The 25,838-nt window shown below is 44.8% G+C and overlaps 2 protein-coding genes across 2 annotated transcripts in view; one reads left to right on the top strand and one right to left on the bottom strand.

The window, feature by feature from the left end:
* Ankmy2 (ankyrin repeat and MYND domain containing 2) overlaps positions 1-24,899 on the bottom strand; it is a 43,642-nt gene extending 18,743 nt beyond the window's left edge. Inside the window, exons 1-4 of the mRNA XM_050158690.1 lie at positions 24,628-24,899; positions 17,287-17,351; positions 14,047-14,185; positions 6,217-6,315 (exon numbers count right to left, since the gene is read on the bottom strand). Of these exons, the coding sequence (XP_050014647.1) occupies positions 6,217-6,315; positions 14,047-14,185; positions 17,287-17,351; positions 24,628-24,694 (370 nt within the window). The 5' untranslated portion in view covers positions 24,695-24,899. The remainder of the gene's footprint in view (positions 1-6,216; positions 6,316-14,046; positions 14,186-17,286; positions 17,352-24,627) is intronic.
* A 349-nt stretch (positions 24,900-25,248) lies between these two features.
* The window catches only part of Bzw2 (basic leucine zipper and W2 domains 2), a 49,542-nt gene continuing 48,952 nt past the window's right edge, over positions 25,249-25,838 (top strand). Inside the window, exon 1 of the mRNA XM_050158716.1 lies at positions 25,249-25,389. The gene's annotated coding sequence lies outside the window, so the exon portion shown is untranslated. The remainder of the gene's footprint in view (positions 25,390-25,838) is intronic.

Genomic DNA, 25,838 nt, shown 5'->3' with positions numbered 1-25,838 from the left:
AGAACATTTGGGAAAACTCTGTACGGTTAAGACATCTTTTAACCAGATGCAAGTCTTGGAAGCAATAAAGAAAAGCCTGCTTCAAAACAATTTTTCTATATCAAAGCTCTTTAAAACCACAAAAAGGTTTTTTAAAAAAATCGGAACAGACAAAAGTGAGACTGACATGAGTCACATTTGGTAGAGAAGGAGTTGACAGCCTGTGATACACGTAAAGCTTTTCCCAGTGATAGGAAAAAGACAACTCCCCCATCGTCACATAAGGGGGTGAGGTGCAAGTGCTTGGGAAGTAGAGAACTCAGTGCTGTCCCAACTACACAGCAAGTTCAAGGACAGCTTAGGCTAGATAGGAATGGAAGAGAAGAGGGAGAGAGAAGAGGGGAGAGGGGGACAGCAGAGGGCAGGGGAAGAGAGGGTTGCAGAGGAGAGGGTGGCAAAGGAGAGGAGGAGAGCAGGGAGGAAGAGAGGAGAAGAGAACAGAGCAGAGGAGAGGAGGGGAGAGGAGAGAGGAGAGCAGAGGAGAGGAGAGAAGAGGGGAGGGGAGAGGAGAGGGGAGTAGAGAAGAGGAGAGGAGAATAGAGCAGAGGAAAGGAGAGCAGGGGAGAGGAAAGGAGAACAAAGCACAGGAGAAGAGAGAGGAGAAGAGAGCAGAGGAGAGGAGAGAAGAGGGGAGGGGAGAGGAGAGGGGAGCAGAGCAGAGGAGAAGAGCGGCGGGCAGGAGAGGAGCCTAGTCCACAGATGAAAACAGAAATGCACAGCAATGAAGTCTAACTTTGCTGGTCTTGAGGGAGGCAGTCACAACGTAACCATCACCTGCCCCGTCAGCACAAGCAGACGACAATTTCCAGCAGGTGATATTCAGATGAACTGCTGAATCCTTTTGGAAAACAATCCAGACTTAAACATAGAAATCAAAACTGCATATCTTTTTCTCAGCAAGCTTACTTCTGATAACAGCTTCTAGACATTAAGTTACTAACATAAGACTAACAGCGAGGTTGACGATTCCAGCTAGGTGAATAAAAGCTATCAAACCAGCCGACAGGGAAAGCTACGCGGACCCTGGGACTTTGTGCCATGGAATTACATAGCTTGTGAAGTGACTCACTAGTATCCCAACGTGAAAGAGATGACTACGGAGTGCTAGTAACTCAGAAAACAAGTCACAAACAATATTTCCTGCGTAGGTTGACCACGGTTTAAAAGTGACAGAAGTCACACATGGATACACCAACATATATAGAACATGGAACATGTGGAACAAGGCACAGAAAGAAGAAAATTACTTTTGAGAAGATTAATTATCTCCTACCTGCTAGTGTCTTTGGTACAGGAACGTACTTTGCACACTACCAAAGAGGAAACATGAACCCCACCCTAAACAAAAACCCTCCAATTTACAATGGTATCCTGCCTGCAAGAAAAGCGAGGGCAATGGTGTTACAAACTTGTGGGGGTAACTGACCAGTATCTGCCTTAACTTAAGGTCCACTCCAGCAGGTGGAACCCATGCCCAGCACTGCTTGGGTAACTAAGAACCTGAGACTAGACAGCTCAGGGACCTAGGGTAAAACCAAACATTACTGTTCTGCTAAAATAACATAGCAGTAAAGCGACTCCTAGGACCATTATGGTATACTCATAGATCAGTTCCTTGTTCAGACATCATCAGAGAAACTTCCTCCTGCAACAGATAGGAACAAATACAGAGACCCACAGACAGACAAAATGCAGTGAGAGACTCTGGAACACACAGCCCACAAAGGGAAGTCTCCATCAAATCCTTCCTCTCAGGGCTCCGGAAACCCTGCAGAAGAGGAGGTGGGAAGATTCTAAGAGCCAGAGGGAATGGGGGACACCAAGGAAACAACGCCCTCTAAATCACATGTTGGACGAGCATATGAACTCAAAAAGACCGAGAGAGCACACAGGGCCCAGACATGTAAGTGCCAGATGAAGTCTAGAGCTGAAGGAACTGGACCAGGATCTTTAATCCAGAAGCTGCCTCCAGCTGATAGCCACTAGCAAATGAACTAGTTCTCTCCACGGGAGTCTCTCTGGGAAAACAAACCGCTCTTAAGGGTAGACTGCATCGTGCCCAGCTGTAGATGGCCAACACAAGTGAACTCAGTGGCATCCTTGCAGACTCCAACTCACGTTGTCACATCAGTCCTTTCTTTTTAACATTTATATTTTTTCTCTGTTTTCACCCTACAGGTCCTTTGCATCTATGCTATGGCTTCCAGTTCAGTGTCTCTATGGGATTCCTGAGTGGACGGATGAGTGGGTCTGTTTCTATAACTGTTTCATCAGCCTTTTCCCTTTGTTAGCTTCATGATGTTCCTCTAGGCTAGTTTTTGTTTTTCTCATTATATTATATTTATTATTATCCCCCTAGAAGCCTGTTTATTTCATGAGAGACAGAAAGGGGGGTATCCTGGCTGGTTTTGAGTGTCAACAATACAAGCTAGAGTCATCAGAGAGGAAGGAGCCTCAGCTGAGGAAATGCCGCCATGAGATCCAATTGTAAGTCATTTTCTCAATTAGTGATCAATCTGGGAGGGCCCAGGCCATGGTGGGTGGGGCCATCCCTGGACTGGTTGCCCTGAGTTCCATAAGAAAGCAAACTGAGCATGCCAAGGGAAGCAAGCCAATAAGCAGCTCCCCTCCATGGCTTCTGTGTCAGCTCCTGCCCACGGGATCCTGCCCCATTTGAGTTCCTGCCCTGACTTTCTTCAGTGAAGAACAGCAATGGGAAAGGTAAGTCAAATGAACCCTTTTCCTCCCCAACTTGTCTTTTAGTCACAGGTTTTGTCGCAGCAGTAGAAACCCTAACTAAAGCCAGGTGGTGGTGGCACACGCCTTTAATCCCAGCACTCTGGAGGCAGAGGCAGGCGGATCTCTGTGAGTTCAAGGCCAGCCTAGTCTACAAGAGCTAGTTCCAGACAGGCTCCAAAGCCACAGAGAAACCCTGTCTAAGACTGGGGTGGATCCAGATGGGAGGGGACACGGGGAAGAACTAAGAGGAGTAAAAAGAGGAGAGAGGATAGTCAGGATATATGAAAAAAAGACCCATTTTCAATAAAAAGGAAAAAAGTTTAAGGCCAATTATACGGAAAATAAAACTTCAACTGAGGTGTGGTGTTCCTTCCGTCTGAGACACTAATCTAAACAGCTTTCAATGCAGGGAAAACATTACTGTTGTTTTAGAATGGTAAAAAAATGATAAACTGGAGATAACCACATTAAGCTAATTAAGCCAACATCATAAAAGTGAATACTGTATATTTTCTGTCATTTGTGGTTAGATTTTATGTAGGCACAAAATCGATTGATGTGATTGCATTGCTAGGTCTTAGTTATGTTTTCTCTTGCCTTAATGAAACACTGTCACCAAGAACAACTTAGGAAACATAGGGTTTATTTCACTCACAGGCCCACAAAAAAGTTTCAGTAGGGAGGAAGGCAAGCAGGGCGGGAACCTGGAGGCGGGAGCTGAAGCAGAGGCCGCGGAGGGGAGCTGCTTACAGGCTTGCTCCACTGGCCCAAAGAGGCCAAAGGTCAGAGAGTTTGGGACTTGTTTTCAGTTCATTCTAGGTTACCGCGCTTCTTACACAAGCAAAGGTCCCACCAAGTTGTAACTCAGAGTCCTGCCCTCTCAAGGCTATTGTCAACAGGTGTTGCCAGACCTTGCGCTCCTGAAATAGGGAAGTAATTGGTTCCTACCTAAAACAAAAGTCTAAGGATCCAACCAAGCTCCAGTTCCCTTTATGGAAATAACTTGGGATTCCACCCAGGGAGTGGTTTGCCTACTGAGAATTTGGTCTAGGGTGTGAGCCTGAGCGATGAATGTAGCCGTGACTTTCAGCTTATATATTAATGCAGTCTTTTGTTTTAATTCTACGTTTTGGGGTCAGGGTATATTAGCCAGTTGGAAATTAAACACGGGCGAATTTTCAGTATTCACTGAAAAGTTCTCTCCCAATACTATCTTATGTTTCTGCATTTTATTATTTTCGTTTGTGTCTTCATATTCTTTACTCTATTTCTAAATTCCCACACACGCCTCCACTCTGGAAAGGGTGTTTTTTGGAGGCTGGCCCCCGGCACTCCACATAGTTTGCTCCATCTGCTTTTCTAGAAGAAGCCAGGATCACCGGCACAGGGATGACTCCGCCCCCATGGGCTGAACCCGCCCACAACACTGATTAAGAAAAATGCCACAAAGGCGTGCTTACCGCCAGCTCTTAGAAAAACAACTCGTCAGCTATGTTCCCTCCCTCAGATGACTCTAGCTCGTGTCACCTCGACATAAAACTACCAGGACAGCGTGTGTCTTACTGCTCCACTGCTGTGAGAGACACAAGGACCAAGGTAGCTCTTATGAAAAGAACACATTTAATTAGGAGCTTGTTTACAGGTCCACAGCGGACTGTATGGGTGACAGGCAGGTAGGCACGGAGTTAGGGAAGTAGCTGAGGGCTTTACATCCTGATCCTCAGGCAACAGGCAGAGAGAGGAGAGTAACTCTGCGTCTAGTGTGGGTTTTTGAAACCTCAAAGCCCACCTCCAGTGACACACCTCCTCCAGCAAGCCCACACTTCCTAATCCTTCCCCAAAGCCCAACTGCAAACCATGCATTCAACAAAAGCCCAACGGCAAACCATGCATCCAAATATATGCATGTATGAAGGGGGAGGGACTTTCTCATTCAAACTGCCACAGCACATATGACCAAAAAACATTAAAACATCTCTTCATTCAAATAGGGTGGTATTGTAGACAATTTGTGTTTTCACATTTCCTAGTAATAATCCACTGTGCTGACACAGTCCATAGTGGCTTAGACGTGAGCTGGGTGTTCACACCCACTGTGCTGACACCCTCCCCAGCAGCTTAGATGTGAGTTGAGTTTGGGGGAGGACCAGAACATCTCTGAGACTTAAACTATCTCTCTGAAGCTGAGACAGCAAGGCTGTAACTTTCTCAAATGTTCCTGAAGTTAAAGTGAGGTTATGTATCATTACAAAGCCAACGTAAATGACTGCCTAGTTTAATAAATGGAAGCAACTACTAATTTCAAGAAAAAAAAGATGATAAAATTTAATATAATATATAATTAATGTTGCCCATAACTGACTAATTCCTACTGTATCTCAGTTTAAACATAATTTCTCTCAAAAACCTGTTGGAACAGGTAGAAAATCCTCCTCTTCAAAGTATGTCTAGGGAACTTAAATTCTCTTCTCTTCCAGTATAACCTCACAACACGTTCGCCCATTGCTAGCTGCCTGCAAACACTGGGAAAACATGAGCAACTTAACGTCTGCTTGCTCAGCACTGGGACCAAGGCATCTACAAAGATACTCAACAGGGCGTGAATTAATTTGTTTAATTATTGGTCATCACAAGGCCACTTATGGTTATCCCGTGAAACCAGCCATTTCTGTCTTCGCTTTTTTATCAATGGACTCTCAACTGCCAGTTCAGAGACCAAAACACCAATGACCAAATACTCACCCTCCCCCACACCCCTTCATGATGTCAAATAACAGGACTACCATGCCAAGGATGAGTGGGCACACAAATGTGTGCGGCTGATGGAGACTATCCATACTCCTTTCCCAGACACCACCATCGCTGCCCGGATGGCTGCTCGCAGCCAAAACTTCAAGTATTTGTTTAGTTCCTATATGTGGAGATCTTATGTCAATCATCTCTACTAATCTTTAAAATAGCCTTGTACCTATTCTACAGTGAAGAAACTAAAAGACAAAAATCTTTAACAACTTTTGTGCAAAGTCCTGCTGACTTCACAGGTCATGTCTTAAACATTGGGTCAAACGTTTCCATTAGAGAAAGCACCTGAGTTTGAAGATCTGCATGCAATGCAATGTCCCTGCTGCTCTGTCTCTCACAGAGTGGGAACCGCATGCAGCCATGCATTTTCTCCAGTCACTGGGGATTTCACTGTGCTAGGGTGAACTATCAGTATTTTGCCAGATGTGGCAGCACATGCCTTAAATCCCAGCACTTGGGAGGCAGAGGCAGGCAGATCTCTGAGTTCAAGGCCTACCTGGTCTACGTAGTGAGTTCCAGGACAACTAGAGCTCCATATTGAGACCGTGACTCAAAAACCCAAACTCCATAAACAAATAAAATACACACACCAGGAAACAAAGAGTAATTCACTGTGCAATTACAGCAAACACTCACCCACAAAGGCTGCCATCTGAGCGGCTGTTCTTCCCACTGAATTCACAACGTCCGTCTCGGCACCTGCCTCCAGCATGACCCACGTGATGTCTTTATTGCCTAGAGTTCCAGGACAAAAAAATATTAACCATAATTGCAAAAGCACTACAAACCTACCTAGTCAAACCAGTTTCCTGAAAACCCAATTTGGTAATACAAACATGGTATAGAACTGAGTATCACTTTTAACAATAAAACAGAGTATGTTTGCTGGATGGTTATGCTTAGTATAGAGTCAGAATATACATACAAAATTATCAAAAACAATGAGAAGAGCAAACAAACAAAAGCCCCCCTTCAACAGCCGCTGGCTCATTCCTCCTCTCACACAGACAGACTGGGGAGGCATAGATGGTATATAGTGGTATATGTGCTATCTGGTATATGAGTTGTATATGATATATATAGTATATAGTGGTGTATATGGTATAAACATTGGGGGATCTTTCTACACGTTTCTATGGAAATATCTATAGCTCTTTTTCATTTTCCCAATCATCATAGACTTTGCTAATATTATCTCCTTTGAGTGAGCAGCAGTTTTGGTTCACATTTGCATGGATGAACTCTGATTTTCTTAGGAGCATATTTCCTGGAAAACTGTGGATGAAGATTATCTATGCATTAAATACATATTGCCAGGTGGCCATCAGCCAGGGCAGACCAAATACAGTCCACAAAATGAAGCTCCGAGGCACTACTGCCTTAACCATTGCCAGTGTAGTAAGTGAAAAAGGATCATATGTGCTCTGACACTGACCTCTTCGATTAATACCGAAAGCATTTTCTACACGGATCAGCTGCTCTGCTTCTGTTCTCTGCCCAGCTGTGTCTCACAGTCTTTGTCTTTCTCTAGTTGATTTGTAAGAATTCCTTATAGATAGCAATAAGACCATTAAGATCTCACAATTAATACTCTTCATTTGTATTTTAACTCCATAGAATATCTCATTTACAGCAATGTCAAAATTCTACATAATTAAATAGTTACTGAGGTCCCCTTTGCTGAGAGAGAGAGAGAGAGAGAGAGAGAGAGAGAGAGAGAGAGCATGTAAAGGGATTTGATCCCCTGGATCTGGAGCTACAGGCAGTTGTGGGCCACTTGATGTAGATGCCCATAACCCAAGGCCTCTGTGAGAGTGGTGGGCATTCATTTGTGTGTGTGGGGGAGGGTGGTAATGGGTCTTCAAATGTATTTTAATAAGGTGGTACTGCATTACTGTTCCATTTCTCAGAAAAATTTCAAGGTATTTGAAATTTGAAGGTCTCAGGCACAAATCAAACACAGTGCACCAATAAAAAAACTGCAGAGCACAGCCACAGAAGAGAGGCAAGGCTTAGTGCCACTGACTGAACTGCACACAGCAGCCCTGGGCCCAGATTGCACAGCTTGTGAAGAAGAGCTATGAACGGGCTCACAGACACAAACAAGCATTCCTTCTTGGGGAGTCCGCACACAAGGAAAAGATGGAAGCAAGGCGACACAAGAGTTTTAAAGATCTACTGAAACCTCTAAGAGAAAATGTCTTCCTTAGGACACGAAGGGGTCATATGTGAGATACTACAGAACCATGTGTGTGGTGTGAGCTCTGTGGACATTTTTCTGAATTGGGTATTGGGAAACTAGACACTGCAACTTTGTGTAATAGGGGCAGCGTTTGTTTGGAGCAAATTCAGCTCCAGGAGTTGGTCGGTTGCATGCAGGAGGAGTTCCACTAATGGCTCCAATTCTTTCCATTGTAGTAGCTTGGCCAAAACATTTAGGTGGTTGTGGAGTCAATCCCAGGGTTCCATCTGGCATCATAGTGGCAGGTCCCGGAGGAGCTGAGGTACCAGCTGGCACCGGAGCAGAGGCTATGGGCCGCTATTGTTTATGCCCATAGCATCTCTCATAGTCATTGGGCCCATCCATATCTTTTATTCTCTTTATCAAGGAAGGTTCCCTTGAGTCATTTCTTCCGGACGCCTGCGCCGCTCCTCCTGCCTGAACTCTACTGCTTTGTTTCTGAACCTCTCGGCTCTTCTTGAGGCCTCATCAAATCCTACCTCATTTGCATATTCTGTGTTTAAGGCCTGCTGCTTCATCTCCGGCTTCCTAAGCCTCCTTGGTGTTGAAGTCGTCTTGATCCTGCTACCTTTTTCTCCGTCTCAGCTCCTTCTAGAACATGACATACTCATACTCCAGGGACCTAGGCAGTGCGAATCTGGGTGACTGCTTTCGGGCTACATTTTTTTATGACCAACTTCTCTTGAAAGCCGGTCTTCATCATGGTCACAGTCTTCCGGGAAAATGCGGTTAGCAAGGAGCATTGATTGCATCTGGAGCCTCTGAGCCGACTTCCTGAAACCTCATCAGTGCCTCTCCCTGAGGGCCTTCCTCGGTCACGCTCGGTGACCACAGCTCTCCCTCCACCTGGCCAAACAGAAAAGGTTTGGTTCCTTGGATGAGTACTGAGGAAGATTGCAGACTGTAAGCGTAGGCGGACCTGCTTTCTGAGAGGCAAATTGTCCAGGTCCACTTTGGCAATTTCCTCAAGGGTTCGTGTTTCCAAGCGGGTAAAGCCAAAGCCTTCGTCCATATGAACTGAAATTTTGCCTGCTTTCCCACGATTCTCAGACAGTTTCCTCATTTCCTTCTCGGTGACGTCATGGAGAGAAGACCCCCCCACACACACACGTTGCCTGAAGGTCTCCTGTTTTCCTAAAACTCTCCAGTAGTAAAACCTTCTTTCTGGCTGTCAGGGAGAGGGGATGTTGGGGAATATTATTTTAAAGTGTGTTGCATTTTTTCCTACTGCTTTTGTTTACAATTTAAAGATGTGTCTGCTTAAATAAAATTAACCTGAGGGCAGAAGGCTGAGTCAGCAAGCAGCTGACAGGAAGTAGTAAGCAGGAAGGGGGAAGCAAGGATTTTTAAGTGGGGAGTGGAGAGGGCACTGAGGGGTTTTTTTTTGGGGGGGGGGGGAAGATGCCAGCAAAAAGGGAAGGTTGGCTACTAGCTATTCAGCCTCTTAGAGCAAGCAGAATTTGAGTTCAAAATAAAAATTCCAAAAAGAGCAAAAGAGTAAAAAAACATACTACGGGACTGGAGAGATGGCTCAGCAGTTAAGAGCATTGCCTGCTCTTCCAAAGGTCCTGAGTTCAATTCCCAGCAACCACATGGTGGCTCACAACCATCTGTAATGAGGTCTGGTGCCCTCTTCTGGCCTTCAGGCATACACGCAGAAAAAATATTGTAGACATAATAAATAAATAAATAAATAAATAAATAAATAAATAAATAAATAAAAACATACTGCTACTACTACTACTACTACATTTTGGCACCCAACATGGGACTCATATTTCCATAGGGCCTGAGAAAACTCGAGAAAAAAAGAGGGGGATACGGTTCTTTTAAGAGTTTGGTCAGACAGTGTCTGCCAGTAAGTGAGCCCTTGAACACCCAGAACATTAAGTAGGAACAAAAAATGAAGTAAAAATGCCTGCCATAGTGCACACATCACCATTCTAGGCTCTAGAAAGATGGAATGCAGTTCCTGGTCAGACCTCCAACAGGGCTGAGAACTTTCTTTTTATAGACTTGGCTCTCACCAACGAGAAGAGGGCAGAGCCAGCTGACAACCAAGTGGAGTATCCAGGTGTAGCTTATCAGTCTAAAATTTGCTTGTGGTTAAAAAAAAAAAAAAAAGACTAGAGATATACACACGCAATAAAGAAGTCCAGACAGAAAAGACTCTAAATAGTTTCCAGTGTTTTACAATGTGCATAGACTAAGTAAAGAAAGAAAATGGGTATAGACAGTCTTAGAAAGAAACAGATTAAAAATAATAAAGTCTCTAAAGAGACAATAATAGGAAAAGAAAAAAGCCATGTAAGATGAGACATACACAGGGAGTCTGAATCCTGAATAGTATTAGGTTGATTTTGAATTTTTTTGATTGTTGAAGAGCAAAGGACAGCTGCTTAGAGACCTGGAATTGAAAGAGGGACTGCTGTAATAAACCAATCTAGACACTTTCGAGATGCCTTAACTTTAAAAAAAAAATGTATTTGTCAAATGGAATTCAAAAACGCTTTGGAGAAGCAGTTTTATTTGTTTCCATAGGACTCAGTCCAGGTTGATTTGGATCTGGTTGATAAGGGGAAACCTCCCGAAAGGGTGATATCCATCAACAAAGTTATAACTGGTCTTCCCAGGGCTCGCTCATTATCTCAAAATTCTCTCCCTGGAACCCTAGAAATGCCTTTGCCCATGGCCAGCAAGAAGCAGTTTAGACTCAACTGTATTCACATTCCCAAGAGCTGGGCTTGGGGGGGGGGTTGGTTAATTGGTGGGTCATGGATGTTTGCTGTATTTAGGGTAATATAGGACTATAGGAATGATAAAACAAAAGGGCAGATTACTGAATCTACTCTAAATAAAAGGGTAGATTATTGACTCTATTATAAACTAAGGGACAATTATTGATCTCAAATACTTTGTAACTTTTGTATATTGACATAAATTTAAGGCAATTGGTGTTGCAACACACGGTATGTATGTTTCTGTTCTTGTTTAAAGGACTTTTATAATTACTAAAAAATGTAAGGTTATTTTTGTTAACAACATTGTATTATGTTTCTATGTTGGTTTGAGGCATTGTGTCTATGCAGTTCATTGGAATGCAGGGTGAAGTTCTAGTTTGTGAAAACTATTCTTATAAACTATATAGGACAATGAAGAAACATAGGTCAGTAGTTAGTCATGGATAACAGTCAAATTTGTAGAAATGTTAGGCAAGCTTTCTAGATCATACAGAGATATAGTTTAGGTACATAGATGGTCTTTTTTAAACACTTTAAAGACCTATAGAATATGACATTTAAAATGTTTTGTTAACCTAAGGTTTTTCATGACAATGAGACACATCTTCTCTAGGTAGCACCCATTTACTTCAGAGAAGAGATGGGCATTGAAGAAACTCCTTAGAGAGTTTGCTGTCATTTTAGAAAGATTAGCCATTTGGGGCAAAAAGCTGGTCTTGCTTAGACAGCTTGACACTATGCTATATAAACTGGACATGTAGGACCCACAAGAGAGTGACCACTGAACTTTGCCAAAACAGGGCAGGATGATCCTTTATGGTTCCTGCTTCCCAGAAGAAACTGCCAGACATTCTGCCGAACACTGAGGAGAGTGGCTGACAAACTGCCAATAGAGGCAAAATAGTCTTTCGGATTTCCTGCTCAATTGAAAAGTTTGCCAGATACTACGGGCTTCTAGGCTGAAGATGGATGACCCAACATTGCAAAGGAAATTCGGGTGACTGTCCAGGCAGTGAGATGTCTCTGTCATTTCTTGAGCTTTTTTAAGTTGTTTACAATGCGCTTTTAATTTACTTAACTAATATTATATCTTTCTGGTATATAACCTTGGATGGAGTTGAAGACTAGATCGTTATAGTTGAAGTCTTCCTTAGGATATAAGGTAAATCAGGTATAAAATTTTGGATTTACTAAGATAGGATGGATTATAGAGCATTTTCTTTAAATTTACCAGACACAAATAAAATGGAATTCAGTACATTGTGAATGTAATCTTTGATAATTGCTCTTACTGGATACAGTCTTACTATGTTCAAGTTAAAACTTTTCATTTTTGTTTAGATAAAAGCAGGGTATACTGTGGAATATTTTATTAAAGTGTGTTACTTTGGTTTACGTTGCATTTAACTCTGTGAAGCTGTGCCACTTTGCCTGTCTAGAACACCTGATGGTCTAATAAAGATCTGGACAGCCATAGTGAGGCAGGAGAAAGGACAAGTGGGGCTGGCAGGCAGAGAGAATAAAAAGAATAAACAGAAGGAGAACTCTGAGAGGTTCTGAGAAGCAGCCAGAGGAGGAGGACATCAGGGGCCAGTCGTCCAGCTGCACACCAATCCATGGAGTAAGATTTACGGAGGTAAGAGAATGGGGAAAGCCCAGAGGCACAAGGTAGACCAGATAATATAAGTTAAGGAAAGCTGGCGAGAACCAAGCCAAGCTAAGGCCGGATGCTTGAAACTAAGAATAAGGCTCTGTGTGTTTTATTTTGGAGCTAGGTGGTGCACTCCCCAAAAGAGCCAAAAAAAGAACAAAAATATCACACAACAGTGGTGTGTCCTGGTTTCCTAAAATTCTTCAGGTCACTAGTGAAGTCTTTATTCTGGTCTTGTGTGTGTGTCTGTGTGTTTAGGTCAGTAGTCAAGCCTTCATTCTGGCACTCTGTGTGTGTGTCTGCTGCTGCTGTTGGTGGATGATGCATCCTTGGAGTATGGTTCTACTTCTCCAAGTTAAAGGTTTCCTCGCTCTGCATTTTTGCATCCTTCTGCCCACTTCTCCAGCCCCTGATGTCTGTATTATTTATGGATTCCTTACTGTATATACTTAGAAATGCTTTTGTGCCCGATGAAGATATAGATGGGTGTGGTGTCCTTAAAATCAGAGCTTATTATATTATATGTCTATTTTATTAAAGATCTACAATCATCTGGGCATGATGTCACACATCCTTAACCCCAGCTCTCAGGAGGATCTCTATGAGTTCTAGGCTAGTCAAGTCTATACAGTGAGATCTTGTTGACAGGATCAGCCAAAAGAGGGGGGTGGGACTGGATGGAGGGGGAAAGAGAGAATCACTTAAACCCTATTTTATTTTAGGTGACACTTCTCAATTATTTTATTCAGGAAACACGAAGATGCAGCTAGACAAAGGGCCAGCACTGCACTGCGGCTGCTGGATTAAAGACCAAAGAAATGCCTGGATTTCATTGAAATGTAAATATTTAGACTCAAAGGAGAAAATCTGAAAGAGGTGCACAGAGAACCAACTGATTTTAATCCCTAAAGAAACAGGTCACTGGACTGGCAAGATGGTAGGTCAGTCAGGTAAGAGTGCTTGCTGCCAGGGCTGAGGACTGACATTCAGTCCCCGGAATCCACGGAATCCACGTGGTGGAAGGAGGGCACTAACTCCTACAAGTTGTCCTCTGCCCTGCAGACCCATACTGTGGCAGGTGTGACTGTCCCCCAACCACAGCAAACACATGCTAAAACAGAAAGGAAACAGATCGCTAACTCTGTAACTTGTTTCAGGCATTGTAACTTTCTTTTTCTTTTTTTTTTAAATTTATTTATTTATTAAAGATTTCTGCCTCCTCCCCGCCACAGCCTCCCATTTCCCTCCCCCTCCCCCGATCAAGTCCCCCTCCGTCATCAGCCCGAAGAGCAATCAGGGTTCTCTGATCTGTGGGAAGTCCAAGGACCACCCACCTCCATCCAGGTCTAGTAAGGTGAGCATCCAAACTGCCTAGGCTCCCACAAAGCCAGTTCGTGCAGTAGGATCAAAACCCACTGCCATTGTTCTTGAGTTCTCAGTAGTCCTCATTGTCCACTATGTTCAGTGAGTCCGGTTTTATCCCAGGCTTTTTCAGACCCAGGCCAGCTGGCCTTGTTGAGTTCCCGAGACATTGTAACTTTATTTTATTTTATTTTGGTTTTTCAAGACAGGGTTTCTCTGTGTAGCCCTGGCTGTCCTGTAACTTGCTCTGTAGACCAGACTGGCTTCGAACACAGAGATTGTTACCTTGTCTCTGCATCCTGAGTGCTGGGATTAAAGGCTGCATTATAGCTTTTCAGAAGTCAATTCTCACCACTCTTTCTACTAAGCTTCTAAAAGTTACTAAAGTAAAACATGCATTAGCTATAAAATCCGGGCCCATTTAAATTGTATAGGTGACTAACACTGACGAGTAAGCACTAAAACTTTACCAGAAAGTGCAGCGAACATGAGGGCTGTGTATCCGTGCTCATGCTGATGGCAGTTGACATCAGCTCCATGGCGCAGAAGCAGCTTACACATGTCAAGTTTCCCTTTATATGCCGCGTGCATTAAAGGAGTCATTCCATTCTTTAAACGGAAGGGAAAACATATTAATTATGCACATTTCCATTTTCATCACGTAGGAACACAAACATAAAATAATAAAATCATCTTTAAAACCCATAAAGTATATTCATTTCCTCTCTTAGATCTTACCTCAGCTTCTGAGGGGAAAAAAACATAAACAGATTAACAAAGAGAAAAGACTGTTTCACCTCACAGACTTTCAGATAAGTAGAGCATAGATCAGAACCCAGATTGCCTAAGGTCCTCATTGCCCCACACTCTTATTTCTTGAGACACCAATGGACACCAGAAAACTGAAGACAGGCAGCTAAGGTGTGAGGACCACAGGTTCAAGGCCTGCCTGAGCCTGGGTCACTTAGTGAGACCCTATGTCAAAATAAAAGGTTTAAAAAGGGTTTGGAATATAGTTTAATGATCCAGCACTGGCCTGGCATATGTAAGGTCCTACTGTCCACCTCCAGTACCTAAACAAACCAAACCCAAAATAAATCTGAAACAAACTGAACACTTATCAAAAAAAAAAAAAAGTCTGACTAGATTTGGCATATTCAAATTAGGTAATTCTGAAGCTATTCAGTAAGTGAGTCTGGAGACAGTGAGGTGGCTCACTGGGTGAAAGTGCTTCCACCAAGCCTGGCTCCTGGAGCTTGAGCTGCAGGGCCTGCTGGCAGGAGAGAGCCAGCTTCAAAAAGCTGTTCTCTGAGCACATGGCCCCCCCTACACACACACACACATACACGATACAGAATATAAACAGGTAAAGATGATGTTTTCTTTTCAATTTTAGAGGAGACAGAGAGATGGCTCGGAGGTTAACATTGCTGACTGCTCTTCCAGAGGACCTGAGTACAGTTCTAGTGCTCACATCAGATGGCCCCCAACTGCCTGTGACTCTAGATCCAGGAGAGCAGATACTCTATCCTGGCCTCTGTACACACACACACACACACACACACACACACACACACACACACAAATAAATTTAAAAATTCATCTATGTGTTGTAAATTGGAAATTCTCTGACTATTGCCAATGAGAAAAAGCAGGCACAGAATATATTTAATGCTGTGACATCATATCTTAAAACAAAGATCCCCAAATCACATACACATTTTAATTACACTATGATTTGATTACATATGATTGCAAACATTGAGTAGTATCTGGCAACATTTAAGCTAGACTGAACTGCTTGGTCTCCGTCTGTTTGCGTTTACCTAATGTAATGATATTACAGCACGCACATGGATCTGTGGTACCTCTTACATGAACCCTTCGTGTCCTAAGGAAGACATTTTCGCTTAGAGGTTTTAGTAGATCTTTTAAAAATCTTGTGTTGCTTTGCCTCCATCTTTTTCTTGTGTGCAGACTACCCAAGAAGGAATGCCTGTCTGTATCTACGAGGTGGCCGTTCACAGTTTCTTTTTGACAGGCTGTGCAATCGTGGGCCCAGGGTTGCTGTGGGAAGGTCTGACCAAGGCGCCGAGCATTGCCTATCTTCTAAAGTTATGCTCTGTATTTTTAATCAGTGTGCTATGTTTGATACATTCCTAATAACTTCAATTTGAAACTTATAATGAATATATGTACTTCCATAGCTTTTTTGAGTGACATTGCTACAAAAGTATAATTTAAAACAAAATTTAAAGATTAAACATTTCAAGATTTAGTAAAAATATATGAGGTACTTTACTTAAATTATTTTGTCATAAAGAATTTTCTTTCAACTGGGCATAACGATGTGTGCCTTTAATCCAGCAGAGGCCAAGAAGTCTCTCTATAAAAGTTCCAGGCCAGCCAAGGCTATGGAGTAAGACCCTGTCTCAAAAAAAAAATACAAAGGGAAAACATTCCTTCTTGCTAATGAGATAGTTCTATGATCTTATGAGGTGTGTGGGTACAGTGCAGCTCAGCTCACGAACGTAAACAGTCTGGTCTGAAGTAAACAGTTTGCTGTTTAGAATGTCCTTCCTTGAGATGTCTTTAAGCAAACTATGATCTCTGTGGGTGATTTTGACTTTTTATCAGTTGTGTAGGAGGTTCTTGTTTTCCATTCAACAGGAAAGGTTGACTCCTTTTAAGAATTTAAGAATTATTGAATTAAAAACATTCCAAGGTAGGCAGGCATTTCACTAGTTTGATTATTTTTTATTTTTAAATCTAGCACATTGCATTTCCTAAACTTGTTTAATGTTATATGAAATTTATTTTGTAAAATAGTATAATATATATGATCTATTAGCATATAAAACATCATGTTCCCACATTTTTTAAAAAAATGATAAAAGTTGGGTGTGGTGGTACAATTTGCCTTTAATTCCAGTACTTGGGAAACAGAGGCAGGTGGATCTCTCTCTGTGAATTAAAGGTCAGACTGGTCTACATAGCTAGTTCCAGGCCAGTCAGTGCTGAATAGAAATACCCTGTCTCAAGAGAGAGAGAGATTATTTGGAGACAGATGTGATTACAAACACCTTTAATTGCATTCCTGTGTCCCAGAGCTTGGGAAACCAAGGCAGGAGGCCTAAGAGTTCAAAGGGTAGCAGGGGACTTAAGAGTATTAAGATTCTATCTCAAAAACAACAACAATAAAGTTAAAACAAAGAAAAAGATGAAGAAGGGAGAGAGAAGGAGGTTACAATTTGGGCTTAATTTGTACTTACTAGATTGCCCATAAGATTGGTCATGTTTCCACTGTCTCTTATCTTGATTTAAGTAATATAACCTGAGCACACAAATGCTTCAAAACAACTTCTATTGAAAGATTTTTGCACTACCCAGTGTATGTGTGTGTGTATGTGTGTTTGCCAAGCTAGTAGTTGGTGTCAAGAGTCTCACTCTGTCCTTTCCACCTTATTCGCTATTTCAGCCAGACTGACTGCTGGCCAGTGAGCTCTAGACACCCCGTTTCCGCCACCCATTTCCCACACCAGTGCTGGGGTAACAGGTGTGGACCGCCATGCCTGGTTTTTTACGCGGTGCTGACCATCTGAACTCAGATCCCCGTAGTTGTCTGGCAAGCACTAACCCACCGAGTCATGTCCCCAATGCCTGTGTCATTCATCCTCTCAGGAAGAAAAATACTGAATTAATGATTTTACCTCATCCAAACAGTTGACATGGACATTCTTACTAGATAACAGTGTTCCAGCTTCTTGGACAGTACCTTTAAAAAAAAAGAAGAAGGAGGAGGAGGAGGTGAACCATGAGGTCATCTCTCGGGAGAGAAAAAGAAAGCCGAAGATGAAGGCGATACAGTTTAAAGGGCTGTCTGTAAGACTGGGCTTGTCGGTTTGTGTTGAAATAGGAGCGGTGGGGCTGCGTCACCAGCACCCCAGCCGCCTGCTAGTTTATGCCCGAAATAACAACACACAAACTGTATTCATTTAAAGACTGCTTGGCCCATTTCTATCTAGCCTCTTCTAGGCTAATTCTCACATATTAATTTAGCCCATTTCTAATAATGTGTGTAAGCACCCCAAGGTGCGCTTACCGGGAAGATTCTAGCCTATGTCCATCCTGGGTCTGAGCTTCATGCGTCTGCCAGGAGAGCGAAGCAGGGCCTCTGCTCCAGAGAGTAGAGCTGTCGAGTCTGAGCTCACTTCCTCTTCCTCCCAGCATCCTATTCTGTTTACTCCTCCCACCTATGTTTTAACCTATCAGGGCCAAGGAATTTCTTTATTGCTTAACCAATGAAATCAACAGATTGATATATGACACTCCCACATCAGGTTCGGGTGCTAAGACGTAAAGCACCGGGCCACATCCTGCTTGCTTCATAAGCATTTCTCCAGAGAAGCAGTTTCATACAAGCTCACACAGTTTCATCTAGGTTTTACTTTCATTGACCTTAAATGATATCACCTTGGCCCCATTTTCTTTTTGGCAGCCCTACTATAACCACTTGGCATAGGAGTTAATGCCGAGGCAAACTCTAAAGAAGATCTAATCCAAATCACCATCCCGAACTGACAATCTCATCTGTGTTTTGCTTAGAACTTAAGATACAGTCGGTACTGTATCATCTGTCTGTACTGGGTCTTGTTCACGAGGGCCGGTTTTTAAGAGAAGGCTTCGTTTGGAAACCTCTGATCAGTATTCAGTCTCCCATGCTGTAAAAGATTGCATTCAAATCTGAAGTCAGTCCTCTGCAAATCTGGAAACCAGCTGGAGTTGGGTCAGAATGATCAGGTTTTTCCAGTTTTGTGCACAACAGGACAGAAAGCGGCTGCAGAAGAGACTGTCAATATTATCAGCATTAACCCAGGACAGCCACTCGTTCTGTCCAGTAATTTCCAGGCCTGACTGGAAGAGAACAATGAGACTGAATGTCCTCAGAGTGTGAGGATGAGCTCTGCCTCCCCTCTAAAAGGAGATCAAAGGCAGGAGCACCCCAACTGAGGAAGAGGAAAAGTGGGGTGCAGACCGAACACCCGCGTTCTTCTTTCCCACGGTATGATTTGTAGGCAGGTCCCCTGAGGGCTCCTCACCAGTGCAGGAGAAGCAGAGATGCCACTGGGTGTGTTGGGAAAATGTGAACAGAATGATCTACACGACCCTGGAGTGTGACGGCTATTTCTGTAAATGCTCTGTTTGCTTTTACTTCCCCTGAGAGCAGTTGGTATCACTGACTGAGTGGCTAAGGAAAAGGAGACATTTGTGGCAGTACATGCTAGCCAATCTGACCTAATTGGTGAGCTGCAGGCACAGAGAGACCCTATCTCAAAGGAGGTGGGCAATGTTCCTGATAATGTCACCCAAAGCTGTCCCTGCATGTGTGCACACACCCAAGAGGAAGACACTCTGGAGCCTGTAGATGGCTTCTACTTTCAACTTCAGGCCAGCCTGTAGCTTCCAACCAGGGACTTTCTCAAACAGGCTCAAGAAGATGGAGAATAAAAAGTCCTTCACCCCATGTGCACTGGGGAAGGTGTTCCAGTAGACTCCCACGGAAGTCAGTTTCTTCCTAGTCAGGATATGGATCATGGAGTAAAAGAGAACACTATAGGAATTGGAAGCATCTCACAGCCAGGCACAAGTTAAGGACAGGATGGGTCTCAGTAGAGAACAGGCTTCTAATCCTACAAAATGTTTGCCCAGTGGCCAACAGCCTACAGAGATAGTAGGCAAGCTGTACAGCATAAGGCAAGGAGGATATTCTCCTGCTAAACTCTCACTCAGTAAGCTCAAGACTTTATTTATGACACCAGAGACTCCCCCATCCCTGCCACACCACACACACACACACACACACACACACACACACACACACACACACACACAGCAGTTCTCCAGCAGACATCCATGAGATATCTCCCTCAGGTTTGATGACACACAGGACTCAAGGAAACACCAATCTCACATTTTCCCGTTAATTATAACAGGTGTTGATCAGTGGTCTCACCTGTGGGTCTCGATTCCTTGGGGATGTAATGACCCCTTCATAGGGTCATGTATCAGATACCCTCTATATCAGATTTTTACATTATGATTCATAACAGCAGCAAAATACACTTATGAAGGAATAATGAAAACACCTTCATGGTTGGGGTCACCACAACATGAGGAACTGTATTAAGGGGTTGCAGCATTGGAAAAATTCAGAACCACTGGTCTAGATGACTAAGACATAGTATATGGGAGGAGGCACAGAACCCTCTCCGGGCAGCCCATCTTCCAGCAGTCTGAACACTTTCTCCACCTGGTATTTCAGAAATATTTTTGAGGCTTTGATGCATAGATACGATCAATTATTAGCTCAGTCTTCCGCCCCTCTTCCGCTCCTGAATGGATGGGAACAAGAAGCTGAAAGTTCCAAGCTTGTAATTGTGGCTTGGTCTTTCCAAAGACCAATCCATGCTGTAGAGCTTTCTAGGAGCCCACCGAACAGCAACTAATAAAAAGGGACATGCCTGTCATGTAGAAAATGCCAAGAGGTATCAGAATAAAAGATGAACCAAGAACTCCTGTCACTGTAGAAGGGGGAGAGGGCTTTAAGAACTGTGTGCCAGGAAATAAGGGCAGAGAACAAATACATATTATATCCCACCCATGCAGACACATACATGTACACATGTCTGCCTGGTACCCACAGAGTCCAGAGGAGAGCATCCGATCCCATGGGCCTGGGGGTAGAGGTGACTGTGAGCCAGCATGTGGATACTGGGAATGGAACCTGGTCTTCTTTGGAAGAGCAGCCAGCATTGTTAACTGCTGAGCCACCTTTCCAGCCCCCACATGCTCCTTCTTATTTTACATTCAGGGCAATTATTATTATTTTGAGGTCCTAGTTAACATATGTGGGGCAAGAGCTCTACCCCATGGCTAGGCCTTAGGTATGTATAGATTTGAGTAACTATTTAGTAGATGTCAAAAGATACAGTTTGAAAAAAATATTTAGCCAGGCAGTTGTGGCACACACCTTTAATGCCAACACTCAGCAGGCAGAAGCAGGAGGATTTCTGAGTTCAAGGCCATGTTGGTCTACGAAGTGAGTTCCAGAATTGCCAGGGCTATACAGAGAAACACTGTCTCAAAGAAAAAAAAATATTTATGCGTAGAGCATTTTGCCTGCATGTATGTATATGTATCACAAATCTGCCTGGTGTCGTAGAGGCCAGAAGATGGCACTAGATCCCCTGGACCTGGAGTTACAGAAGCTTGTGAAACAAGTGGGGACCGAACCCAGGTCTACAAGCACAATAAGTGCTCTTAACCACTAATCCACCACCCCAAACTACCAATGGATACGTGATAGCATCTATATCCAGTTAAACATTGGATGCTTATAACATGCTATGATGTTTATATATAACATGCTGTAATGCTTATCTATAAGTAGAATTATGTGGAGCTATCTCAAACAGCTTAACTGTATGATGTATGTGGAGGGTGCATGCACATGCACATACATATAATATCTAATCCTAATTAATCTTATTAAATAAAAACATAAATAAAAAGCAGGAGTCAGATATCAGGTTGGAAGCTGAAAGATCAGTGAGGCAGAGCAGCCAGCCACCAGAGACTTCTTACCTCTACGAAATCTCAGGCCAAACTAGGCACGGGGGTGAGAGGTGGGAAGGGGGGGATCCTGTATCTCTACAAAACCTCAGACTGAAAGGGTGGTGATCCCATGTCCACCCACCTTACATTCCAACATCCACCTTGCTAGTGCTGGGATTAAAGGCATGTGTAGCATGATTAATAAAATCCCAGAGACAGATATCAGGCTTCAACCTGAAGGTCAGAAATGCAAAATAGCCAGCCACTGGCTCTTACCTCTACCTCAGTCCAAAATGGTAATTCTGCCTCCAGGAATTGGAGGAATGAGACTGTGTCTGAGAGCTGTCCCCTCCTGTCTTATCTTCCTCTCTAGGCCTGGGATTAAAGGCGTGCACCACTACTGCCTGGTTTCTATGGCAAACTAGTGTGGCTACTGGGATTAAAGGTGTGTGTCACCACTGCCTGGTCTGTATGGCTGACCAGTGAGGCTGTTTTACTCTCTGATCTTTAGGCAAGCTTTATTTATTAAAAATACAAATGAAATATCACTATAGGCGTGAGCCTTCTACATGCTGGGATCAAAGATTTGAGTCTCCCGTAGGATCAAAAGTGTGAGATCCCAAATGCTGGGATTAAAGGTGTGTGCTACCACTGTCTGGCCTCTAGTGGCTAGCTCCACCCTCTGAACTCCAGGCAAGCTTTAGTTGTCAGAACACACACAACACACATGTGTGGAGGTCAGAGGACACCCTCGGAGACCACGGTTCGCCTCCATCTTTATGTGGTTTCCAGGAACCAAACTCGGGGTGTCTAGTCTGCTCAGAAAGTATTTTTATCACAAGTGCCCTAACCCTTAAAGAAAATATAGATATAAACTGATATCATCATATATAAAGCTATAAAAATATTTATACTTGGACAACCGGAGGCTGGAAAGTCAGCCCACAGTTAGGAGTACACACTGCATTTGCTGAAGACTGGAGTTCGGTTCCCAGCACCCACAAAATCCACATCTGGTGGCTCACAGCCCCCTGTAACTCCAGCTCCAGAGGATCCGAGACCATTTGGCCTGCAAAATACCTGCACTCTACAGCGTGCGTGTTCACACACACACACACACACACACACACACCATGTCTTAAAAATGTATTTTTTTAATCAAGACACTTCTACTATCTCTGCTATCGCATGCACTCTGAAACAGTATATTTCTGCACGGTTTCTTAAGGTTCTCCCTCTGCAGTTTCCTTCTCGATGAAGGGAAAATATTTCCCCAAACCACAGGCAGCAGGGTGTGGTTGACATGTTACCTGTACTAACTCACTTCATCCTTACAACAGTGTATGAGGTAGGGATTATTACACACGCACGCAGAACTTGCCACAATGGTGGCGGTGTTGGGATCTGGACTACCATGGTGTCCTAAACTTTCTATTGCTGTGATAAAACACTGTTACCAAAGCAACTCAGGGAGGGAGGAACACTCTTTCCAGGCAGGAACCTGGTGGCAGGAGCTGATACAGAGGCCATGGAGGGGTGCTGCTTACTGGCTTGCTCCCAACGGCTCACATTGCTTTCTTGTAAAACCCAGGACCAGTTAGTTTCTCAAAAGTGGCACTGGCCCCTGTAGGCTGGGCCCTCCCATATCAATCATTAATCCAGAAAATGCTGGCACAGATTTGTAACCTATTTGAGATATTTTCTCAATTGAGGTTCCTCTTCCTAGACAGTTCTAGCTTGTGTCAAAATGGACAAAAACAAACAAACAAAAAATCTAACCAAGACACATAGTTAGTGACCATTCCATGATGCATCCTGATGTTTTCAGAAAAACAAAACACAAACCTTTAGCTCCTGTAGATTAAATGTGCAAGTCCATGGCATGTGCTCAGAAGGGCACTCACTAAAATTTCCTTGGTTTCGCACTCACTGGCTTGGAGAAATTACACCAGCGAACATGAGCATCTGTGCACTCGCAAACCTTGAGCATGAGGTGGCCCAAGAAGACAAGTGACTCGCACACTGTTTCTGTTGGATGCAGGCTTTGAAGAAATCCTTTCACACCTCTGAGCATATCTGAGAACTTTCACCTCCCCCTTCCGACCATATTTTCTCCAGCTGCTCAGTGGTTTTCACTTTCAAGTGAACATGTGATACCTTTGGCCTGTTTAAAACCAGAATTAACATCCCTGGTGGATTATGCGCTCTGTCCTCTTTTATTTTTGGTGGGCACAGTACCCGGCACGTAGCTGGGGTTCCTGTTCACTCAGCTAAATCCCAGAAACGCAGAGACATCACAGGAAGCCAAAAGTCATTTGAGAATCATGCAGTTCACAGAATGAAAATCCAACCCCAGAGCTCGGAGATTTCCGGCAAATATCGATTACCCTGAAAATCTAGTCATGACTGATTTACATGTGAGATCAGTTCCTAATTACCTGTCGAGTTCAAACACGATAGTTTTCTCTTTTCATTCTCTTCTTAGAAAGAATGCATAGGCGTTACTATCTGTGATTCTGGATTGGATTTGGCTACGTAAACTGTAAACCCAGGGGCCCCGTGTTACAAATGTCCGGCTTCTCTGCATTTCGAGGTCATATGTTTAATTCTTGAACTTAAAGCATGCGCGTTAGTCACGTCTGCAGCCCCCTCATCTCAGCAAAGCGACAGTGCACGTGATCAGCCGATGACACCTGACAGGTAACGGAATGCGGCTGGGAACTTGTCTAGGATGTCCACTCGGAGACGAGTGGGGGAAACAAGGCTTCTGGTTGGCCTAGGTGGTTTCCTTCCTACAAAGCTGCACGGCGGAGGCGGGACTCGAATCCACGAAGTAAAAGGGAAAGCAAGAGCCAAGAAGCACACAGATCTCAAACGTGCAACACCCGACCAACGGCGGCAGTGAACATCTCGCCCATCTCCTGGCTTTTCCTGCGGGTTCCTGCACCGGCCCGGGCTACAGAGGCCCTGGATGCAGAAAGCTCAAGGCGGCACATTCAGACCGAGTTCTGTGCCCTTATAAAGAACCCTTCTAGCTGAGAGCTCCCTCCACCCCCAGCAGGGGCGGGGATCCGCAGGGGATCCAGATCCTTCGCCTCCGGAAGTCGAAAGGGCCCTTTAGACAACCCGCCTGAGCGCCTAGAATTACCAGGCCACTGTGGTCTTGACTGACTGTGGCAAGCATGCACACGCGGAGACAAGCCCCTCACAGCCGCGCGTTACAGTCCCAGAGGGGTAGTGGCAGTCTGTCCATTTCCAAAAAGCTGATTCAGAGATCTAAGCCTCGATCTGATTACGGCAATGCTTCTGCCTCCTATACTCCCCTCCCCTGTGCAATCGGCCCCCAGCTTTCTTTTCCGGCCTTGAGCGCGCCCCCAAGCTCCTCCACACCCCGTGACCAGGTGCACAGCACCCGGGTACTAGCCCTACACCCCTACCTTTCCCGATCACTTCCAGCAGCTCCTTTTCTTCCTGGGTCAGCTCGCCTTTCTTTATGTGACCCATCGTTCCCGCCAGCTTGAAGCTTATTCTATTGCTTTGCTAAGGTTTTTAAAAGCGAAAGATGTATGTGTGCGTCGTGGAAGTCCTCCACAGCCAGGCAACTCAAGGCCGGGGCAGCAGCCCAGCGCAGAGGCGCTCGCCAGGGTCCAGCGGCTGGGGGGCTGGCGGGTGCGGCGAGCTCGGGCGAGCCGGGCAGGCGCTCTCCGCAAGCACCGCCCCCGCGCCTCATTGGCCCGGCCGGGAGGACGAGCTGCAAGCGCAGCAAGAGACTCCAATTGGAGCAGCTCACGAGGTCCAAACCAAAAGGAGACATCCGGAGGGGGGTTCAATGTATTGCCTAGGTTTCCTACCCCCAGGCTGACCTATTAAGAAGTACTGGAACACAGTGTTCCTTGAACTCTCCATCAGGTACCTTGCTGCCTGGCAGTGGCTTTCTGTAGGGATGCGCAGTGGCATCGGGATGCCGCTAGACACGCTAGACACGCCGCCCCTAGAGTGATGTAGTTCTGGCGAGGGGAGGGGCAGGGGCGGGGCCAGGACGGGACGGGAGGCGGAGCTAAACCGGGTTCCGTGTGTCTGTGTCAATGTGTCTGTCCTTCACTCCTCCATTGTCTGCCTCAGCCGCCGCCACCGCCACTGCTGCTGCAGGATCCGCCGCAGCCACCGGTCTCGCGCGTCGTCGCTCCCTCCTTGGACAGGTAAGGGGTGGCCAGGTGGGGTGGCGGGAGCCTAGGGGTGGAAAGAGTCGAAGCCTCCTCCCGGCCAGGGCTCCCACCGGGCTGGAGCCTGGAGGAAGCATGTGCCTCCTGGGGCGGTTGCCTTCCTCTTGGTAGAGAAGCCCCCGCGCCGCGCCATCATCCCTGCACGTACCGTGTGTCGGTGCCCCGCGAGGAAGACCTCAGACCTCGCTACGTTTGGCCGCCCCAGGAGCCCCGGGGACCGCGGGCGAGCCGCGAGCTGGCCACGCGGTGGAAGTGGCGGGTGCACATGGTCTCGTGCGTGGCGATCCCCAGGGAGGCCCGCGCCAGCGAGGTGAGCTTGTGATGGGGAGAGAGGCTCGGAGAAGAAAATTTTCTTTTTGCAAACCTCGGCCTCCCCACTACTTGTGTGTCATATCTCCGGGCCTCTGGAAGCTGTAGAACCTGGA

This window comes from Alexandromys fortis, unplaced genomic scaffold (genome assembly GCF_014885135.2).
Source record: "Alexandromys fortis isolate MF-2015 unplaced genomic scaffold, M_Fortis_MF-2015_v1.1 scaffold_101, whole genome shotgun sequence".
Taxonomy (NCBI): domain Eukaryota; kingdom Metazoa; phylum Chordata; class Mammalia; order Rodentia; family Cricetidae; genus Alexandromys; species Alexandromys fortis.
Note: the sequence above shows the minus strand (reverse complement) of the source record. Positions and strands in the feature narration are given on the sequence as shown.